This window comes from Pecten maximus, chromosome 5 (genome assembly GCF_902652985.1).
Source record: "Pecten maximus chromosome 5, xPecMax1.1, whole genome shotgun sequence".
Taxonomy (NCBI): domain Eukaryota; kingdom Metazoa; phylum Mollusca; class Bivalvia; order Pectinida; family Pectinidae; genus Pecten; species Pecten maximus.
The window spans coordinates 841694-867196 of NC_047019.1; the positions used below are offsets into that span (position 1 = coordinate 841694).

At 33.9% G+C, this 25503-nt stretch overlaps 1 protein-coding gene across 2 annotated transcripts in view; it reads left to right on the forward strand.

The window, feature by feature from the left end:
• The window catches only part of LOC117326789 (RNA-binding protein 28-like), a 37310-nt gene extending 12054 nt beyond the window's left edge, over positions 1–25256 (forward strand). The window contains exons 8-20 of one of the 2 annotated variants that reach the window (XM_033883513.1): positions 3196–3288; positions 4833–5081; positions 6117–6272; positions 6574–6631; positions 8540–8649; positions 17624–17697; positions 18744–18879; positions 19910–19974; positions 22028–22183; positions 22582–22731; positions 23128–23202; positions 23512–23877; positions 25043–25256. In XM_033883513.1, the coding sequence (XP_033739404.1) occupies positions 3196–3288; positions 4833–5081; positions 6117–6272; positions 6574–6631; positions 8540–8649; positions 17624–17697; positions 18744–18879; positions 19910–19974; positions 22028–22183; positions 22582–22731; positions 23128–23202; positions 23512–23877; positions 25043–25168 (1814 nt within the window). In that variant the 3' untranslated portion in view covers positions 25169–25256. The remainder of the gene's footprint in view (positions 1–3195; positions 3289–4832; positions 5082–6116; positions 6273–6573; positions 6632–8539; positions 8650–17623; positions 17698–18743; positions 18880–19909; positions 19975–22027; positions 22184–22581; positions 22732–23127; positions 23203–23511; positions 23878–25042) is intronic. The other variant, XM_033883514.1, reaches the window with a different exon arrangement.
• Positions 25257–25503: the final 247 nt, after the last annotated feature.

Here is a 25503-nt window from a genome sequence, read left to right on the forward strand (position 1 = left end):
AACTATGCTCCGTAATTTGGTATAATTATGCTCTGTGATTTTGTTTAAATATGCTTCGTTATTTGGTATAATTATGCTCTGATTTGGTTTAAATATGCTCTGTGATTTGGTATAAACATGCCCTGTGATTTGGTTTAAATATGCTCCGTAAGTTGGTATAATTAAGCCCTCTGATTTAGTATAAATATGCCTTGTGATTTGGTATAATTATGCTCTGTGATTTGGTATAAATATGCCCTCTGATTTAGTATAAATATGCCCTGTGATTTGGTATAATTATGCTCTGTGATTTGGTATAAATATGCCCTTTGATTTGGTATAATTATGCTCTGTGATTTGGTATAATTATGCCCTCTGATTTAGTATAAATATGCCCTGTGATTTGGTATAATTATGCCCTTTGATTTAGTATAATTATGCTGTGATTTCCCAGTTGAAGTAAGATCGATGATATACCTGTAGATATGTATATTTATACACTGTTTGTGATGATGATATACCTGTAGGTATGTATATTTATACACTGTTTGTGATGATGATATACCTGTAGGTATGTATATTTATACACTGTTTGTGATGATGATATACCTGTAGGTATGTATATTTATACACTGTTTGTGATGATGATATACCTGTAGGTATGTATATTTATACACTGTTTGTGATGATGATATACCTGTAGATACGTATATTTATACAATGTTTGTGATGATGATATACCTGTAGGTATGTATATTTATACACTATTTGTGATGATGATATACCTGTAGGTATGTATATTTATACACTGTTTGTGATGATGATATACCTGTAGGTATGTATATTTATACACTGTTTGTGATGATGATATACCTGTAGGTATGTATATTTATACACTGTTTGTGATGATGATATACCTGTAGGTATGTATATATATACACTGTTTGTGATGATGATATACCTGTAGGTATGTATATTTATACACTGTTTGTGATGATGATATACCTGTAGGTATGTATATTTATACACTGTTTGTGATGATGATATACCTGTAGGTATGTATATATATACACTGTTTGTGATGATGATATACCTGTAGGTATGTATATTTATACAATGTTTGTGATGATGATATACCTGTAGATACGTATATTTATACACTGTTTGTGATGATGATATACCTGTAGGTATGTATATTTATACACTGTTTGTGATGATGATATACCTGTAGGTATGTATATTTATACACTGTTTGTGATGATGATATACCTGTAGGTATGTATATATATACACTGTTTGTGATGATGATATACCTGTAGGTATGTATATTTATACACTGTTTGTGATGATGATATACCTGTAGGTATGTATATTTATACACTGTTTGTGATGATGATATACCTGTAGGTATGTATATTTATACACTGTTTGTGATGATGATATACCTGTAGGTATGTATATTTATACACTGTTTGTGATGATGATATACCTGTAGGTATGTATATTTATACACTGTTTGTGATGATGATATACCTGTAGGTATGTATATTTATACACTGTTTGTGATGATGATATACCTGTAGGTATGTATATTTATACACTGTTTGTGATGATGATATACCTGTAGGTATGTATATTTATACACTGTTTGTGATGATGATATACCTGTAGGTATGTATATTTATACACTGTTTGTGATGATGATATACCTGTAGGTATGTATATTTATACACTGTTTGTGATGATGATATACCTGTAGGTATGTATATTTATACACTGTTTGTGATGATGATATACCTGTAGGTATGTATATTTATACACTGTTTGTGATGATGATATACCTGTAGGTATGTATATTTATACACTGTTTGTGATGATGATATACCTGTAGATACGTATATTTATACACTGTTTGTGATGATGATATACCTGTAGGTATGTATATTTATACAATGTTTGTGATGATGATATACCTGTAGATACGTATATTTATACACTGTTTGTGATGATGATATACCTGTAGGTATGTATATATATACAATGTTTGTGATGATGATATACCTGTAGGTATGTATATTTATACACTGTTTGTGATGATGATATACCTGTAGATACGTATATTTATACACTGTTTGTGATGATGATATACCTGTAGGTATGTATATTTATACACTGTTTGTGATGATGATATACCTGTAGGTATGTATATTTATACACTGTTTGTGATGATGATATACCTGTAGGTATGTATATTTATACACTGTTTGTGATGATGATATACCTGTAGGTATGTATATATATACAATGTTTGTGATGATGATATACCTGTAGGTATGTATATATATACAATGTTTGTGATGATGATATACCTGTAGATATGTATATTTATACACTGTTTGTGATGATGGTATACCTGTAGATATGTATATTTATACACTGTTTGTGATGATGGTATACCTGTAGATATGTATATTTATACACTGTTTGTGATGATGATATACCTGTAGGTATGTATATTTATACACTGTTTGTGATGATGGTATACCTGTAGGTATGTATATATATACACTGTTTGTGATGATGATATACCTGTAGATACGTATATTTATACACTGTTTGTGATGATGATATACCTGTAGGTATGTATATTTATACACTGTTTGTGATGATGATATACCTGTAGGTATGTATATTTATACACTGTTTGTGATGATGATATACCTGTAGGTATGTATATATATACAATGTTTGTGATGATGATATACCTGTAGGTATGTATATATATACAATGTTTGTGATGATGATATACCTGTAGATACGTATATTTATACACTGTTTGTGATGATGATATACCTGTAGGTATGTATATTTATACAATGTTTGTGATGATGATATACCTGTAGATATGTATATTTATACACTGTTTGTGATGATGATATACCTGTAGGTATGTATATTTATACACTGTTTGTGATGATGATATACCTGTAGGTATGTATATTTATACACTGTTTGTGATGATGATATACCTGTAGGTATGTATATTTATACACTGTTTGTGATGATGATATACCTGTAGGTATGTATATTTATACACTGTTTGTGATGATGATATACCTGTAGGTATGTATATTTACACAATGTTTGTGATGATGATATACCTGTAGATACGTATATTTATACACTGTTTGTGATGATACAAACTTATCGTTACAGATGGCAGGATGTTTGGTTTTGGGTTTGTACAGTTTGAGAAACAAGATGAGGCTGACCAAGCAATCAAAGGAATGAACATGAAACCTATATTAGGTAAGTAAACTATAACATGAAGCCTATATTAGGTAAGTAAACTATAACATGAAGCCTATATTAGGTAAGTAAACTATAACATGAAGCCTATATTAGGTAAGTAAACTATAACATGAAACCTATATTAGGTAAGTAAACTATAACATGAAGCCTATATTAGGTAAGTAAACTATAACATGAAACCTATATTAGGTAAGTAAACTATAACATGAAGCCTATATTAGGTAAGTAAACTATAACATGAAGCCTATATTAGGTAGTAAACTATAACATGAAACCTATATTAGGTAAGTAAGCTATAACATGAAGCCTATATTAGGTAAGTAAACTATAACATGAAACCTATATTAGGTAAGTAAACTATAACATGAAACCTATATTAGGTAAGTAAACTATAACATGAAACCTATATTAGGTAAGTAAACTATAACATGAAACCTATTCTAGGTAAACTGTAAACTGTAAACTGTAAAACAACAGTAAACAAAATATATATGGAGATCGTAGAAAAATACAGAATAAGACCAGGTGTTCCTGTAGAGTGAGTGTTCTCTGCTTCATCCGCGACACCCACCATACAAATCTAGGTCAAATCCACGACATCCGCCATACAAATCTAGGTCAAATCCTCAACACCTGCCATACAAATCTAGGTCAAATCCTCGACACCTGCCATACAAATCTAGGTCAAATCCACGACACCTGCCATACAAATCTAGGTCAAATCCACGACACCTGCAATACAAATCTAGGTCAAATCCGTGACACCTGCCATACAAATCTAGGTCAAATCCATGACACCTGCCATACAAATCTAGGTCAAATCCATGACACCCGCCATACAAATCTAGGTCAAATCCTCGACACCCGCCATACAAATCTAGGTCAAATCCAAGACACCCGCCATACAAATCTAGGTCAAATCCAAGACACCTGCCATACAAATCTAGGTCAAATCCACGACACCTGTCATACAAATCTAGGTCAAATCCACGACACCTGCCATACAAATCTACATCAAATCCACGACACCTGTCATACAAATTGACAAGCTATGCTGTTCTACAACAGCGTTTGTTGATAAAAAACAGTCTTCTTGCCTTGTTCAGAGTTCTTAATAGTGTCTGATTAAAGCATTTTGAAGTGCCTCCTTTTAAACCATATTTGTGTGATACTATTCACAGCCGCCATTTGTATTTCAAGGTCAAAATAGAATCTGTGTTTAATCCAGTCAGCTCAGAATGTGTTCCCCTGGGACCTTCATTTTTTGTATGTTTTGTCAAAATTAACCAAACCCTTGTATGTTAACATGACAACATCAAGACCCATGATTACATATGAGAACTAGGATAATGGAGCTCAAGGCGGTAGAAATATCAACAAGTTCTGACTCTCACACAATAAAATATGTCCATGCGGATCATAAAAACTTGTTCTGTTTACTATTCTTCTGTTAAAGCCATGACTAGGTGATGGTGACCTATTTTGTTTTTCACTCTTCTTTTCCTGATCCATGTTATATCCTGTAGATTTATTTGTTTTAGGACGTCCTGTTGCTGTAGACTGGACATTGCCAAAGAACCAATACATCGCAGCTCAGACCAGGAAAGTGGAGCCAGCGCCCAGAGGGGAGGCTAACAAGTCCCAGGCAGCAGAGAGAAGAGAAACTAGTAAACCTCACATAAAAAAGGAAATAAAAATTGAACCCGTCAGCGATGACGATGACACAGCATCTGATGAGGGGTCGTTTAGTACAGAAAACGATGAGAGCGAAAGCATGGAAGAGGGATCAGGTAATAAAGATTTCTTCCTTGCTATGCAGTCAAGGAAGTGTAGATTTTAGCTCACCGAGGGGCCAAATGCTTATACCATAGCGCCATCGTCTGTCGTCTAATGTCCTTCAACTTTTTATGTTTTAATCTTCTTCTTCAAAACTACTAGGCCAATTTAGACCAAACTTGACAAGGAACATCACTAGAACATAGGGATCTGAATGTATGAAATTAAAGGGCTGTGTCCCTAGGGGTCTTAGGGGTGGGAGCAAATAGGATAAAAAGTCTTCTCTACTGTTAACTTTAGTATTTAGTATATCAGTAATCATGGACAAAGTCACTTGGTCAGTAGGTCAATGTCAGAGTTTTCACCTTCATGAATATTTTGTTATGACATTATGACAAAGTTGGTCACTGACAGATTTAAACAAAGTTACTGGGTCAAAGGTCAAGGTCATTTGGATCCAAAGGTCAAGGACAATGTGAATCTCAGACAGCTTGCTGTTAGTGGGGAAGGTCATTTAGGATTAAATTAATCACATCAAATCAAATCTAACACATTTCCACAGCAAATAAGGAGGTAGAGGGAAACCAGAGTCATATCATAGTACATGTATAATGGGTATAAAAAGCTTCCTTGCTTTGTTTTTGAAATCGAAATGTCAATCATTTGGAACCAGAAAGCTAAATGTAATTTTAAGGAAAGTGTTGATTGTAATGCATGATACTGAGTGGTTGATCCCAGACTGAGAAAGTATCTGTAATATAACTTAATTGTTTAATCATAATTACTGAAATATCCAGGTTAAATATACAGGCCCTCTGGGCCTCTTGTATTGAATATATCTGCCTGTCCCTTTCTTTGTCTCTAACTCCCGTTGTCAGTGCTGTATTTGTGTCAGTCTAGGGGCTGTATTTGCTTTGATAAATGTTGAACTTGGTCAGGTGTGGTGTGTCCAGATCACTGTCGATCAAAATGGAACGTAGATTGTAACACTGCAATTAATCTAGTGCACGCGGTGGTTTGATGAAACTTACTTGTGCATAAATTTGTAGTAGATTCAGAAGACAATGAGGAAGAAGACGAGTCTGAATCTAATTCAGATGATGAAGGGTTTGCTGAAGCAGATGAAAAGAACGAAGAAGAAGAAACAAGTGATGAGGAAGATGCGGCTGATGATTCAAACAATCAAAGAAAGAAAAAGAAACAAAGTAAAGTTTTGTTTAAGTGTTTATTATTAGAAGTTAGAATTCACTTGAACAGATGTCTGCATTCTTTTTTGATGTATTTATGCGACACTAAGCTTATCAATGTCTCCATACACAGTACTGCGTAAGGGTAAAAGTTACTAACAGTCTGACTGCGTCAGAATTCCCCTGGGCTTATTACAGGAGCAGTGTGCAATTCATCAGTTTCTGACTGACACTTTTATGAAGTGATGAAATTGGAACTTTAAATTTAGATGCTTTCAATGTATGGTAATATGTATGTAATTTTCTTGTTTTCTTGAAGACAAAAATGTGAATAAACGGAAAAGTGATGTGGAGGAAGGAAGGACACTATTTATCAGGTAATTACCTTGTGTAGAGGAAGGAAAGACACTATTTATCAGGTAATTAACTTCTGTAGAGGAAGGACACTATTTATCTGGTAATTAACTTCTGTAGAGGAAGGAAGGACACTATTTATCAGGTAATTAACTTGTGTAGAAGAAGGAAGGACACTATTTATCAGGTAATTAACTTCTGTAGAGGAAGGAAGGACACTATTTATCAGGTAATTGCCTTGTGTAGAGGAAGGAAGGACACTATTTATCAGGTAATTGCCTTGTGTAGAGGAAGGAAGGACACTATTTATCTGGTAATTAACCTCTGTAGAGGAAGGAAGGACACTATTTATCAGGTAATTAACTTGTGTAGAAGAAGGAAGGACACTATTTATCAGGTAATTAACTTCTGTAGAGGAAGGAAGGACACTATTTATCAGGTAATTAACTTCTGTAGAGGAAGGAAGGACACTATTTATCAGGTAATTGCCTTGTGTAGAGGAAGGAAGGACACTATTTATCTGGTAATTAACCTCTGTAGAGGAAGGAAGGACACTATTTATCAGGTAATTAACTTGTGTAGAAGAAGGAAGGACACTATTTATCAGGTAATTAACTTCTGTAGAGGAAGGAAGGACACTATTTATCAGGTAATTAACTTCTGTAGAGGAAGGAAGGACACTATTTATCTGGTAATTAACCTCTGTAGAGGAAGGAAGGACACTATTTATCTGGTAATTAACTTCTGTAGAGGAAGGAAGGACACTATTTATCAGGTAATTAACTTGTGTAGAAGAAGGAAGGACACTATTTATCAGGTAATTAACTTCTGTAGAGGAAGGAAGGACACTATTCATCTGGTAATTAACCTCTGTAGAGGAAGGAAGGACACTATTTATCAGGTAATTAACTTGTGTAGAGGAAGGAAGGACACTATTTATCAGGTAATTAACTTATGTAGAGGAAGGACACTATTTATCTGGTAATTAACTTGTGTAGAAGAAGGAAGGACACTATTTATCTGGTAATTAACCTCTGTAGAGGAAGGAAGGACACTATTTATCAGGTAATTAACCTCTGTAGAGGAAGGAAGGACACTATTTATCAGGTAATTAACTTGTGTAGAGGAAGGAAGGACACTATTTATCAGGTAATTAACTTGTGTAGAGGAAGGAAGGACACTATTTATCAGGTAATTAACTTGTGTAGAGGAAGGAAGGACACTATTTATCTGGTAATTAACCTCTGTAGAGGAAGGAAGGACACTATTTATCTGGTAATTAACCTCTGTAGAGGAAGGAAGGACACTATTTATCAGGTAATTACCTTGTGTAGAGGAAGGAAGGACACTATTTATCAGGTAATTAACTTGTGTAGAGGAAGGAAGGACACTATTTATCAGGTAATTAACCTCTGTAGAGGAAGGAAGGACACTATTTATCTGGTAATTAACCTCTGTAGAGGAAGGAAGGACACTATTTATCTGGTAATTAACCTCTGTAGAGGAAGGAAGGACACTATTTATCAGGTAATTACCTTCTATAATTAGCTTTTATAGAGGAAGGATACTGTTTTATACCCTATACAAATCTAGATCTGAATGGTGAGGATCACAATTTCTTGTCATCGTCAATAGATATTTTTAGTTTTTGTTAATCATCAAGATTCTATAAGATTGTGACCTTTTCTACTTACTGTAAATATGACCTTTTCTACTCACTGTAAACAACACGTGTACTATTTAGTGTGGTTTCAGAGCCCTCAAGGCATTATCCACTGACTATTCCATTTTACTTGTGTTTTACAATAATATTAACATTGTATATTTTCCACTACAACAATATTTCCATTGTATATTTTCGATTACAATAATATTAACATTGTATATTTTCCATTACAACGCGATTAACATTGTATATTTTCCACCAACAGAAACGTAGCATTCGAAACATTTGAGGAAACGTTAGAGGAAGAGCTGGAGGAATTTGGAGAAATTAATTATTGTCGACTTGTGATGGACTCTCAAACAGAGCACTCTAAAGGTAGGTCTGTGGGAGGAATATAAGGTTGGTCTGAAGTCGTGTGAGGAATATAAGGTCGGTCTGAAGTCGTGTGAGGAATATAAGGTCGGTCTGAAGTGTGATGAATATAAGGTTGGTCTGATGTGTGAGGAATATAAGGTCGGTCTGATGTGTGAGGAATATAAGGTCGGTCTGAAGTCGTGTGAGGAATATAAGGTCGGTCTGAAGTCATGTGAGGAATATAAGGTCAGTCTGAAGTCGTGTGAGGAATATAAGGTCGGTCTGATGTGTGATGAATATAAGATCGGTCTGATGTGTGATGAATATAAGGTCGGTCTGAAGTCATGTGAGGAATATAAGGTCGGTCTGAAGTCGTATGAGGAATATAAGGTCGGTCTGAAGTCGTGTGAGGAATATAAGGTCGGTCTGATATGTGATGAATATAGGGTCGGTCTGATGTGTGAGGAATATAAGGTCAGTCTGATGTGTGATGAATATAAGGTCGGTCTGATATGTGATGAATATAAGGTCTGTCTGATATGTGATGAATATAAGGTCGGTCTGATGTGTGAGGAATATAAGGTCAGTCTGATGTGTGATGAATATAAGGTCGGTCTGAAGTCGTGTGAGGAATATAAGGTCGGTCTGAAGTCGTGTGAGGAATGTAAGGTCAGTCTGAAGTCGTGTGAGGAATATAAGGTCGGTCTGAAGTCGTGTGAGGAATATAAGGTCGGTCTGAAGTCGTGTGAGGAATATAAGGTCGGTCTGATGTGTGAGGAATATAAGGTCGGTCTGAAGTCGTGTGAGGAATATAAGGTCGGTCTGAAGTCGTATGAGGAATATAAGGTCGGTCTGAAGTCGTGTGAGGAATATAAGGTCGGTCTGAAGTCGTATGAGGAATATAAGGTCGGTCTGATATGTGATGAATATAGGGTCGGTCTGAAGTCGTATGAGGAATATAAGGTCGGTCTGAAGTCGTGTGAGGAATATAAGGTCGGTCTGATGTGTGAGGAATATAAGGTCGGTCTGAAATCATGTGAGGAATATAAGGTCGGTCTGAAGTCGTGTGAGGAATATAAGGTCGGTCTGAAGTCGTGTGAGGAATATAAGGTCGGTCTGAAGTTGTGTGAGGAATATAGGGTCGGTCTGATGTGTGATAATATAAGGTTGGTCTGAAGTCGTGTGAGGAATATAAGGTCGGTCTGAAGTCGTGTGAGGAATATAAGGTCGGTCTGAAGTCGTGTGAGGAATATAAGGTCGGTCTGATGTGTGATGAATATAAGGTAGGTCTGATGTGTGATGAATATAAGGTCGGTCTGATGTGTGATGAAGATAAGGTAGGTCTGAAGTCGTATGAGGAATGTAAGGTCAGTCTGAAGTCGTGTGAAGAATATAAGGTCGGTCTGAAGTCATGTTAGGAATGTCAGGTTGGTCTGAAGTCGTGTGAGGAATATAAGGTCGGTCTGAAGTCGTGTGAGGAATATAAGGTCGGTCTGAAGTCATGTGAGGAATGTAAGATCAGTCTGAAGTCATTGTTAGGAATGTCAGGTCGGTCTGAAGTCGTGTGAGGAATATAAGGTCGGTCTGAAGTCGTGTGAGGAATGTCAGGTTGGTCTGAAGTCGTGTGAGGAATATAAGGTCGGTCTGAAGTCGTGTGAGGAATGTAAGATCGGTCTGAAGTCGTGTGAGGAATGTAAGATCAGTCTGAAGTCGTGTGAGGAATATAAGGTCGGTCTGAAGTCGTGTGAGGAATGTCAGGTTGGTCTGAAGTCGTGTGAGGAATATAAGGTCGGTCTGAAGTCGTGTGAGGAATATAAGGTCGGTCTGAAGTTGTGTGAGGAATATAAGGTCAATCTGAAGTTGTGTGAGGAATATAAGGTCGGTCTGAAGTCGTGTGAGGAATATAAGGTCGGTCTGAAGTTGTGTGAGGTATATAAGGTCGGTCTGAAGTCGTGTGAGGAATATAAGGTCGGTCTGAAGTCGTGTGAGGAATATAAGGTCGGTCTGAAGTCATGTGAGGAATGTAAGATCAGTCTGAAGTCATGTTAGGAATGTCAGGTCGGTCTGAAGTCGTGTGAGGAATATAAGGTCGGTCTGATGTGTGAGGAATATAAGGTCGGTCTGAAGTCATGTGAGGAATATAAGGTCGGTCTGAAGTCGTGTGAGGAATATAAGGTCGGTCTGAAGTCATGTGAGGAATATAAGGTCGGTCTGAAGTCGTGTGAGGAATATAAGGTCGGTCTGATGTGTGAGGAATATAAGGTCGGTCTGAAGTCGTGTGAGGAATATAAGGTCGGTCTGAAATCGTGTGATGAATATAAGGTCGGTCTGATGTGTGATGAAAATAAGGTCGGTCTGAAGTCACGTGAGGAATATAATGTCAGTCTGAAGTCGTGTGAGGAATATAAGGTCGGTCTGAAGTCGTGTGAGGAATATAAGGTCGGTCTGAAGTTGTGTGAGGAATATAAGGTCGGTCTGAAGTCCTATGAGGAATGTCAGGTTGGTCTGAAGTCGTGTGAGGAATATAAGGTCGGTCTGATGTGTGATGAATATAAGGTAGGTCTGATGTGTGATGAATATAAGGTCGGTCTGATGTGTGATGAATATAAGGTCGGTCTAAAGTCGTGTAAGGAATATAAGGTCGGTCTGAAGTTGTGTGAGGAATATGAGGTCGGTCTGAAGTCATGTGAGGAATGTAAGGTCAGTCTGAAGTCGTGTGAGGAATATAAGGTAGGTCTGATGTGTGATGAATATAAGGTCGGTCTGATGTGTGAGGAATATAAGGTCGGTCTGAAGTCGTATGAGGAATATAAGGTCGGTCTGATGTGTGAGGAATATAAGGTCGGTCTGAAGTCGTGTGAGGAATATAAGGTCGGTCTGAAGTCGTGTGAGGAATATAAGGTCGGTCTGATGTGTGAGGAATATAAGGTCGGTCTGAATTCGTGACCCAATTTTAGACATTATATATATACAGTATACAGTCAAACCTGCTCTAACGACCCCCTGTATATAACGACTGCCTGTCTATAGTGACCGGTTTTAAGATTCCCCGTGATATTTTACTATATAACGACCGTCTGTATAGCGACTACCTGTCTAATGTGACTAATGACCAGTGATTTTGGAACGGCGGTCGCTAATTTGTTTTCTATAGCGACCGATTTCTGTCAGCCATCTTCTGCTTTGGCAGTCATCCTTCATAACATCCCCGGAAAATTCAGACACATCGACCCTGGCCTGATTATACAAACAAAGGACCACCACAACCCTGGCCTGAGTATATAAACAAAAGACCCCTACCACCTGTTAGCCTATAATTACTGTAGCTGCCCTGGCCTGGGGTATTACATTACAACTGTGCATTGGTGGATTCATTTGACACCGTCAGTTAATTTTGTGATTACAACTAGGATATGTCACTTCAATAACAAACACTGGTCATATCTGTCAACAAGATTTACTCACATGAAAGCCAATAATGCCTTTCTTAATCGTACTAGCATTTATACTGCCGCCATCTTTAATTAGTCAATACTAATAAAAAGTCGTAAACTGCCACAAATATCCGGATTTCAATTTGGGTCAGAAAAAAAAAATATTTTGGTTTTGAGAAGTTAGACTATATCACAAAATAATTAGTAGTAACACAAATATAATTATTTAATTAATTATTGTGTATTCTTTTTCTTTATTTAAGAAAGAAAGGGGGATAATTTGATAAATGCATTTAGCATTATTTGAGAACAAAGTATTTTTAAAAAAGTATCCATAAGACCATTTTGAGTTATATTTTGTCTTTGGGTCTACAAAATCATTGAAGATTAATCCCTTCAGATTTATACAGTTTATACATTTATTTAACTTCTGACTGGTCTTCTGAATGCCCTGTTCAATGACAATTTATTTATGGCAGTTTCACGTAAACTGGTTGGTGCGATAATTTTGACCTGTCTATAAAGGCAGCCTGTCTATAGTGACTATTTTTCTGCCTCCCCTTGGGCGGTCGTTATAGACAGGTTTGACTGTATATACATTATGTTTGGCTGTTAGACATTATATATACAGTATATATACATTATGTATGGCTGTTAGACATTATATATACAGTATATGTACATTATGTATGGCTGTTAGACATTATATATACATTATGTATGGCTGTTAGACATTATATATACAGTATATATACATTATGTATGGCTGTTAGACATTATATATACAGTATATGTACATTATGTATGGCTGTTAGACATTATATATACATTATGTATGGCTGTTAGACATTATATATACATTATGTATGGCTGTTAGACATTATATATACAGTATATATACATTATGTATGGCTGTTAGACATTATATATACAGTATATATACATTATGTATGGCTGTTAGACATTATAAATTATAGCATTTTATATCCCTTAGGGTAGGGCTGTTAACTTTTATATATACATTTGTATGGCTGTTTAGACTTATAATAAAAGTTTTTAAATAAAACATTATGTATGGCGTTAGACAAAATTTTCAGTAATATACTTATTTATGGCTGTTAGACATTAATATACATTAGGTATGGGTTAGACATTATATATTTAAATTTTTGGCTGTTAGACATTAATATACATTTATGTATGGCTGTTAGACATTATAAAATTACATTATGTTGGCTGTTAGCCCAAATTCTCTTTTACGTTTTATATAACATTATGAGGCTTTTAGAAAAAAAAATATATACATTATGTATGGCTGTTAAAACAAAATTTTAAAAGATTTCCATTTTTTTAGGGGTTTGGTTTAACTTTATTATACATTATGAAATGGCTTTTAGACATTATATATCCTTATGTATGGCGTTGGGACATTATTTTAACATTATGTATGGGGGTTAACATTTTTAATACATTATGTATGGCTGTTAGACATTATATATACATTATGTATGGCTGTTAGACATTATATATACATTATGTATGGCTGTTAGACAGTATATATACATTATGTATGGCTGTTAGACATTATATATACATTATGTATGGCTGTTAGACATTATATATACATTATGTATGGCTGTTAGACAGTATATATACATTATGTATGGCTGTTAGACATTATATATACATTATGTATGGCTGTTAGACAGTATATATACATTATGTATGGCTGTTAGACATTATATATACATTATGTATGGCTGTTAGACAGTATATATACATTATGTATGGCTGTTAGACATTATATATACATTATGTATGGCTGTTAGACATTATATATACATTATGTATGGCTGTTAGACAGTATATATACATTATGTATGGCTGTTAGACATTATATATACATTATGTATGGCTGTTAGACATTATATATACATTATGTATGGCTGTTAGACAGTATATATACATTATGTATGGCTGTTAGACATTATATATACATTATGTATGGCTGTTAGACATTATATATACATTATGTATGGCTGTTAGACAGTATATATACATTATGTATGGCTGTTAGACAGTATATATACAGTATATATACATTATGTATGGCTGTTAGACAGTATATATACATTATGTATGGCTGTTAGACATTATATATACATTATGTATGGCTGTTAGACATTATATATACAGTATATATACATTATGTATGGCTGTTATACATTATATATACAGTATATATACATTATGTATGGCTGTTAGACATTATATATACAGTATATATACATTATGTATGGCTGTTAGACATTATATATACAGTATATGTACATTATGTATGGCTGTTAGACATTATATATACAGTATATATACATTATGTATGGCTGTTAGACATTATATATACATTATATATACATTATGTATGGCTGTTAGACATTATATATACATTATGTATGGCTGTTAGACATTATATATACATTATGTATGGCTGTTAGACATTATATATACATTATGTATGGCTGTTAGACATTATATATACAGTATATATACATTATGTATGGCTGTTAGACATTATATATACAGTATATATACATTATGTATGGCTGTTAGACAGTATATATACATTATGTATGGCTGTTAGACATTATATATACAGTATATGTACATTATGTATGGCTGTTAGACATTATATATACATTATGTATGGCTGTTAGACATTATATATACATTATGTATGGCTGTTAGACATTATATATACATTATGTATGGCTGTTAGACATTATATATACATTATGTATGGCTGTTAGACATTATATATACAGTATATATACATTATGTATGGCTGTTAGACATTATATATACAGTATATATACATTATGTATGGCTGTTAGACAGTATATATACATTATGTATGGCTGTTAGACATTATATATACATTATGTATGGCTGTTAGACATTATATATACATTATGTATGGCTGTTAGACATTATATATACAGTATATATACATTATGTATGGCTGTTAGACATTATATATACAGTATATATACATTATGTATGGCTGTTAGACAGTATATATACATTATGTATGGCTGTTAGACATTATATATACATTATGTATGGCTGTTAGACAGTATATATACATTATGTATGGCTGTTAGACATTATATATACATTATGTATGGCTGTTAGACAGTATATATACATTATGTATGGCTGTTAGACAGTATATATACATTATGTATGGCTGTTAGACATTATATATACATTATGTATGGCTGTTAGACATTATATATACATTATGTATGGCTGTTAGACATTATATATACATTATGTATGGCTGTTAGACAGTATATATACATTATGTATGGCTGTTAGACATTATATATACATTATGTATGGCTGTTAGACATTATATATACATTATGTATGGCTGTTAGACAGTATATATACATTATGTATGGCTAATAGACATTATATATACATTATATATACATTATGTTTGGCTGTTAGACATTATATATACAGTATATATACATTATGTATGGCTGTTAGACATTATATATACAGTATATATACATTATGTATGGCTGTTAGACATTATATATACAGTATATATACATAATGTATGGCTGTTAGACATTATATATACAGTATATATACATTATGTATGGCTGTTAGACATTATATATACAGTATATATACATTATGTATGGCTGTTAGACATTATATATACAGTATATATACATTATGTATGGCTGTTAGACATTATATATACATTATGTATGGCTGTTAGACAGTATATATACATTATGTATGGCTAATAGACATTATATATACATTATATATACATTATGTTTGGCTGTTAGACATTATATATACAGTATATATACATTATGTATGGCTGTTAGACATTATATATACAGTATATATACATTATGTATGGCTGTTAGACATTATATATACAGTATATATACATTATGTATGGCTGTTAGACATTATATATACATTATGTATGGCTGTTAGACATTATATATACAGTATATATACATTATGTATGGCTGTTAGACATTATATATACATTATGTATGGCTGTTAGACATTATATATACATTATGTATGGCTGTTAGACATTATATATACAGTATATATACATTATGTATGGCTGTTAGACATTATATATACAGTATATATACATTATGTATGGCTGTTAGACATTATATATACATTATGTATGGCTGTTAGACATTATATATACATTATGTATGGCTGTTAGACATTATATATACAGTATATATACATTATGTATGGCTGTTAGACATTATATATACAGTATATATACATTATGTATGGCTGTTAGACATTATATATACAGTATATATACATTATGTATGGCTGTTAGACATTATATATACATTATGTATGGCTGTTAGATATTATATATACAGTATATATACATTATGTATGGCTGTTAGACAGTATATATACATTATGTATGGCTGTTAGACATTATATATACATTATGTATGGCTGTTAGACATTATATATACAGTATATATACATTATGTATGGCTGTTAGACATTATATATACATTATGTATGGCTGTTAGACATTATATATACATTATGTATGGCTGTTAGACATTATATATACAGTATATATACATTATGTATGGCTGTTAGACAGTATATATACATTATGTATGGCTGTTAGACAGTATATATACATTATGTATGGCTGTTAGACATTATATATACATTATGTATGGCTGTTAGACAGTATATATACATTATGTATGGCTGTTAGACATTATATATACATTATGTATGGCTGTTAGACATTATATATACATTATGTATGGCTGTTAGACATTATATATACAGTATATATACATTATGTATGGCTGTTAGACAGTATATATACATTATGTATGGCTGTTAGACATTATATATACATTATGTATGGCTGTTAGACATTATATATACAGTATATGTACATTATGTATGGCTGTTAGACATTATATATACATTATGTATGGCTGTTAGACATTATATATACATTATGTATGGCTGTTAGACATTATATATACATTATGTATGGCTGTTAGACATTATATATACATTATGTATGGCTGTTAGACATTATATATACAGTATATATACATTATGTATGGCTGTTAGACATTATATATACATTATGTATGGCTGTTAGACATTATATATACAGTATATATACATTATGTATGGCTGTTAGACAGTATATATACATTATGTATGGCTGTTAGACATTATATATACAGTATATATACATTATGTATGGCTGTTAGACATTATATATACATTATATATACATTATGTATGGCTAATAGACATTATATATACAGTATATATAGATTATGTATGGCTGTTAGACATTATATATACAGTATATGTACATTATGTATGGCTGATAGATGTTTGTCCATAACATCCAATTCACAATGTCAAACCCTGACATTTCTCAGGGAAATATATCATTTCTATTACAAATTAACATTTGTTCATTTCTGACTTTTCATCAGGCATGGCATTTGTGCAGTTTAGGACTGTTGAAGGAGCCAAATCTTGTCTGGAGAAAGCTAACGATGAATCCCGGGTAAGTTTTCTTTGTAAGAGACAGGCTAATATGAGATCAAGGAATTGCTTGTTTACTTGGGGTATACTTCGGCCAGTAAAATTCAATGCTGTTGAATTGAAGATACGTACATTTTTGTAATTGATTGGGATATCATTTTTTTCTGATTTCTGCTCTATTTTGTAATTCTATCAGATGAGGTAAATTTTCTACAATAACTTGGTGATGTTATTATTGGACCACAGGTGAATTCAGTATTGTTATTACTGTAACTGACTGTGAACCGTTGGCTGTTTATTACTGTAACTGACTGTGAACCGTTGACTGTTTATTACTGTAACTGACTGTGAACCGTTGACTGTTTATTTCTGTAACTGACTGTGAACCGTTGACTGTTTATTACTGTAACTGACTGTGAACCGTTGACTGTTTATTACTGTAACTGACTGTGAACCGTTGACTGTTTATTACTGTAACTGACTGTGAACCGTTGACTGTTTATTACTGTAACTGACTGTGAACCGTTGACTGTTTATTACTGTAACTGACTGTGAACCGTTGACTGTTTATTACCGTAACTGACTGTGAACCGTTGACTGTTTATTACCGTAACTGACTGTGAACCGTTGACTGTTTAGTACCGTAACTGACTGTGAACCGTTGGCTGTTTATTACCGTAACTGACTGTGAACCGTTGGCTGTTTTTACTGTAACTGACTGTGAACCGTTGACTGTTTATTACTGTAACTGACTGTGAACCGTTGGCTGTTTATTACTGTAACTGACTGTGAACTGTTGACTGTTTATTTCTGTAACTGACTGTGAACCGTTGACTGTTTATTACTATAACTGACTGTGAACCGTTGACTGTTTATTACTGTAACTGACTGTGAACCGTTGACTGTTTATTACTGTAACTGACTGTGAACCGTTGACTGTTTATTACTGTAACTGACTGTGAACCGTTGACTGTTTATTACTGTAACTGACTGTGAACCGTTGACTGTTTATTACTGTAACTGACTGTGAACCGTTGACTGTTTATTACTGTAACTGACTGGTTGTAGGATGGAGGAATTACTGTGGATAATAGGAAGCTGTGTATTGCTGTAGCGGTGAGTCGTGACAAGGCAAAAGACTTCAAAGAGGTGGAGAAGAAAAAACAGGAGGACAAACGTAACTTGCACTTGGCAAGAGAAGGCAGTAAGTTATTTTATACATCTAGATTATTAGTTCACGATATTCTATGTCATATCATACAGCTGTTGTGTTTTCAACGTGAAACAATAACTGTTATTAAATGGTGTGAAACAATGACAAGATATTACATGGCGTGAAACAATGACAGATATTACATGGTGTGAAACAATGACAGATATTACATGGCATGAAACAATGACAGATATTACATGGCGTGAAACAATAACTGTTATTAAATGGTGTGAAACAATGACAGATATTACATGGCATGAAACAATAACTGTTATTACATGGCGTGAAACAATGACTGTTATTACCTGGCGTGAAACAATGACTGTTATTACATGGCGTGAAACAATGACATTTATTAAATGGTGTGAAACAATGACAGATATTACATGGCGTGAAACAATGACAGATATTACATGGCGTGAAACAATGACAGATATAACATGCCGTGAAACAATGACAGATATTACATGGTGTGAAACAATGACAGATATTACATGGTGTGAAACAATGACAGATATTACATGGCGTGAAACAATGACAGATATTACATGGCGTGAAACAATGACAGATATTACATGGCGTGAAACAATGACAGATATTACATGGCGTGAAACAATGACAGATATTACATGGCGTGAAACAATGACTGTTATTACATGGTGTGAAACAATGACAGATATTACATGGTGTGAAACAATGACAGATATTACATGGTGTGAAACAATGACAGATATTACATGGTGTGAAACAATGACTGTTATTACATGGTGTGAAACAATGACAGATATTACATGGCATGAAACAATGACAGATATTACATGGCATGAAACAATGACAGATATTACATGGCATGAAACAATGACAGATATTACATGGCGTGAAACAATAACTGTTATTAGATGGTGTAAAACAATGACAGATATTACATGGCGTGAAACAATGACAATTATTACATTCTTCTTGTTCAATTTAATGTTAATCTGAGTTTTCATTTTCATATTAATATCTGTGTATTTCCTAGTGATTCGGCCGGGGACACAGGCAGCTGAAGGCTTGTCTAAGGACGATCTACAGAAACGCATGAAGGTATGGCATTATCAAATCGTTAAAAATCTCACATGATTGTGACATTAATCCTCGATATTTTGATTAAACAGCAGTAGTTACAGGTTTGTTATTTGCCTGTTTTGTCTCCCTTGTGACAAAGTTGTGGAACGGGACTTTGGTGTTACTTTTCTGCATTTCACTGTTACATTGCCAACATTTCACTTGAAAATTTTGTTTTTAGATCTGTTTCTCAAAAAGTATAACTCCAACTTTAACCAAATTTGGTATATAGATCGATAATTTGGTATATAGATAGATAATTTGGTATATAGATCGATAATTTGGTATATAGATAGATAATTTGGTATATAGATAGATAATTTGGTATATAGATAGATAATTTGGTATATAGATCGATAATTTGGTATATAGATCGATAATTTGGTATATAGATAGATAATTTGGTATATAGATCGATAATTTGGTATATAGATAGATAATTTGGTATATAGATCGATAATTTGGTATATAGATAGATAATTTGGTATATAGATCGATAATTTGGTATATAGATAGATAATTTGGTATATAGATCGATAATTTGGTATATAGATCGATAATTTGGTATATAGATCGATAATTTGGTATATAGATAGATAATTTGGTATATAGATAGATAATTTGGTATATAGATAGATAATTTGGTATATAGATCGATAATTTGGTATATAGATAGATAATTTGGTATATAGATAGATAATTTGGTATATAGATCGATAATTTGGTATATAGATAGATAATTTGGTATATAGATCGATAATTTGGTATATAGATAGATAATTTGGTATATAGATAGATAATTTGGTATATAGATCGATAATTTGGTATATAGATCGATAATTTGGTATATAGATAGATAATTTGGTATATAGATAGATAATTTGGTATATAGATAGATAATTTGGTATATAGATCGATAATTTGGTATATAGATAGATAATTTGGTATATAGATAGATAATTTGGTATATAGATAGATAATTTGGTATTATATAGATAGATAATTTGGTATATAGATAGATAATTTGGTATATATAGATAGATAATTTGGTATATAGATAGATAATTTGGTATTATATAGATAGATAATTTGGTATATAGATAGATAATTTGGTATATAGATAGATAATTTGGTATATAGATCACACAGTGGACATCTCAACACAACCTTCATTTACGGTCCAGTGGGTCTGGACTTTGAGGATTTTGGGAATAATTTTTTTTTTTTTTTAAGCTAAGTTTCTCAATGTTATTTAAAACAAATCCTGGAATTGTAGTTGTATTTTAGTATGGACATCTCAACACACCTACAGATTACATGAATTTTAATTTTCTGCTTTATATTTGGATTAAAAACTTTCTCTAATTGGTTTACAAATGAGTTTATAGCCAATTTAGTATGAATTCCATCATATATCAGATGTATTTTCCTCTTTCAGAAAGAGAGATTTCGGAAGAGAGCTTTTATGAAATTTTATACTTGGTTTGCAATACATCAATATTTACACATGTCTTTTCAACCCTGAGAAACTTTAGTGGACTCTGCCATTCTTTCATAAGTTGAAGTCCAATATGGTCAGTAGGTGAAAGGGCTAAGTGGTTCCATTCTATGATGTGGAGGTTTTGTAGTCGGAAAAAATACTGATATTTTAGTGAATTTTGGAGTTTGCTTAAGTTTGCAAGACATATATGTAATTACATGTAACTCAATCTGGTTAAGATAGGATACGTTTTCCTTGAATGTGAATTTGTAAATTTATTTGCAAGTATTTATCTTCCCTTGGACCAAGTTGTATTAAATTTGTATTATAATGTGTCATAGATGTGTCTTTGACCTGGTAATTGACAAATATAAATCTTTGTACCTGGTAATTGACAAAGATTTATCTTTGTACCTGGTAATTAACAAATATTTATCTTTGACCTGGTAATTGACAAGTATTTATCTTTGTACCTTGTAATTGACAAATATTAATCTTTGTACCGGGTTATTAACAAATATTATCTTTGTACCTGGTCATTACTACTTTCAGGTAGAAAACATAAAAAGGGAAAAGTTAAAAAAACCAAATATATTTATCTCGGCAACTCGTCTGTGTGTTCGGAACCTCCCCATACAGTTCACAGATAAGGAGTTCAAACAAGTCTTCCTCAAGGTTGTCGGTGATAAAAAGGCTGTCATCAATGAGGTAGGTCAAGGTTATTTAACGTGAAATTAATTACACAATGCAACACTTTACCATATTCATCCAGTAATACGCCAACACAACTTTACCTCAAAATTAGGGGCTTATTGCGGGATAATTTGCTAGTTTTGTTTGCTTTTCTCTCTGAACTGCATCAGTCATGAGGAGGTTTACTGTCAAACGAAAAGGGTAATTTCAAACTAAAATCGTATGTTTCGTATGATAACAGTCAAATTAATCAGAAACGGTCCTGTTTCTATAAATGTAAATTGTGATCAACATTTTCAAGACAACTTCAGAATTGTTAGTATTGTATCATTGATATTTTTTTCGTGAGTATTTTTTGTGAGATATTTGCCGATCACAGCCTAGATAAATGGTATGTTTTGATTGGTTGACAGTGCCGGATCATGCTTGACTTGGAGAGAGTGAACGGACAAGGGAAGGCAAAGTCCAGAGGTTACGGATTTGTGAACTTTACCGAACACAAACATGCTTTACAGGCGCTCAGGGCGGCCAACAATAACCCGGACCTCTTCGAGGATAAACGGGTGAGTTGTATTACCATTCAGTTTTAGTAACTGGGAGAAAGTTTGGAATCTTATCTTTGGTCCTATGCACTGAATAAATCTAAGACCAAGAATCTAAAAAGTCACAAATGCTCAGCTGAATATTATTATCCCCAATTGTAATCAAATTACAAAGAGAACTTCTTTAATGAATTTTTGCTAAAACATCACTGACTACTGGCTACAAGCAGAAAATCTATTTCTAGAAAATATGGACAAGAAATAGGATACTTAGAAATAAAATTTTACATTGTTTTTGTTTCCATTATATAATTATCAGAAAGAGTTGTTTGACAACAAGATGATTTCTTGGTGGACCGTTGCTTGACCTACATATAAATGTTGTTAAGGTAAAAAGTGAATCTTGTCATTCCACAGCGTCTCATCGTTGAATTCTCCCTGGAAAACAAAACAGCTCTACAAGCCAAGGAGAAGAAAATGGAGAGACACAAGGTAGGGATTCTGTCGACTGACAGGCTTCTTAATTTGGGGATTTTGATGACTGATATTTCGTTAATTCATGGATTTTTTTTACTAATGAGTTTGGTTAGTTGAAGGATTTTGTTCACAAACATATGGATTCATAATTTTATTTGAAATAGAAACTAATGCAAAAGTCTGTTTATCATTGAAATAAAACATGACGTTTAATGATACAGATACACATCTGAAATGGCAGTGTTTTCACTTTCTGCTTCCTGGTGATGTCACAAAAATAAACCGTGATGTCACTAAACGATTGTTACTAACTTTGTTTGGCAGGCTAGACAGTTACAACTACAACAGAAACGAGAAAGTACTGCTGCAAAGACAGAAGAAGAAGAAAATAAAAAGAAGGCACAAGCCAAGGAAAACAGAAAATCTAAATCTAAAGACAATTTAACAAACAAATTTATCGGTAAAGTTCAGAACGAGGAAAGAGGTGATGATGATAAAAAATTACCTAAAGGTCTACCATCACATTGGGGACCAAAAGTACGGCACAAACCTCGACCAGCCAAGTTAGAGATGGAGAAAAAGGAGAAAAAGAAAGCAAAGAAACAAAGACAGAAACAACAACGTGGGGAGGCAGTGAGTTCACAACCAACAACAGGCAACAAACGACAGATCACAGATGCACAGGACAAGGTACAAAGGGAGATAAATAAGTGTGTGAGTGGGGATATGGGGGAAGGTATACAACAAACGACAGATCACAGACCCACTGAACCAGGTACAAAGGGAGATAATAAGTGTGTGAGGGGGATATGGAGGAAGGTACAACAAACGACAGACCACAGACCCACTGGATCAGGTAGAAAGGGAGATCAATGTGTGTGTGTGTGTGTGTGTGTGTGTGTGTGTGGGGGGGGGGGGGGGGGGGGGGGAAGTTCAACAAACGGCAGATTACAGACCCACTGGACCAGGTACAAAGGGAGATAATGTGTGTGTGGTGTGGGTGTGTGTGTGTGTGTGTGTGTGTGTGTGTGTGTGTGTGTGGGGGGGGGGGGGGGGGGGGGGGGGGGGGGGGATATGGGGGAAGCTACAACAAACGACAAATCACAGACCCACTGGACCAGGTACAAAAGGAGATAATAAGTGTGTGAGTGGGGATATGGGGGAAGGTACAACAAACGACAGATCACAGGCCCACTGGACCAGGTACAAAGGGAGATAATAAGTGTGTGAGGGGGATATGTGGGAAGCTACAACAAACGACAAATCACAGGCCCACTGGACCAGGTACAAAGGGAGTTAAATAAGTGTGTGAGGGGGATATGGGGGAAGCTACAACAAACGACAAATCACAGGCCCACTGGACCAGGTACAAAGGGAGATAAATATGTGTGTGAGGGGGATATGGGGGAAGCTACAACAAACGACAAATCACAGGCCCACTGGACCAGGTACAAAGGGAGATAAATAAGTGTGTGAGTGGGGATATGGGGGAAGGTACAACAAATGACAGATCACAGGCCCACTGGACCAGGTACAAAGGGAGATAATAAGTGTGTGAGGGGGATATGGGGGAAGGTACAACAAACGACAGATCACAGGCCCACTGGACCAGGTACAAAGGGAGTTAAATAAGTGTGTGAGGGGGATATGGGGGAAGGTACAACAAACGACAGATCACAGGCCCACTGGACCAGGTACAAAGGGAGATAAATTGAGCAGGAACTTAACGGTTATAACATTAACTTATTTTTAAAACCTGGGCTTTTTCTGAATAAATACGGTAGTATCTTCCTTCATGACAGGCTAAATGTTTAACTTCAACAGGATATTTAATTGTATATCTTTAATTTTTCAGGGACCTTTGATGAAGAAAAAGAGACATTCTGGTAAAGAGAAAGTGGATGACTTCGATAAACTAGTTAATAGATATAAACAAAAGTTTACATCTGCTAAAACCTCATCCAAGTGGTTTGACAGCTAATATCTTCCGTGGAAATTTGCCTGAATATAAATATGAGACTAACTGTTATTTGTGATATTTGTTCTTCAATAAATACATTGTACATATATATTAGTTTTGTGTTATATTTTGTAATATTTTGGTGTACGTGTATATTAGTTTTGTATTTTGTAATATTTGTGTGTACATGTATATTAGTTTTGTATTTTGTAATATTTGGGTGTACATGTATATTAGTTTTGTATTTTGTAATATTTGGGTGTACATGTATATTAGTTTTGTGTTTTGTAATATTTGGGAATACATGTGCATTAGTATTATGAACAAGAAAAACATGCTGATAGTGACCAGTTACC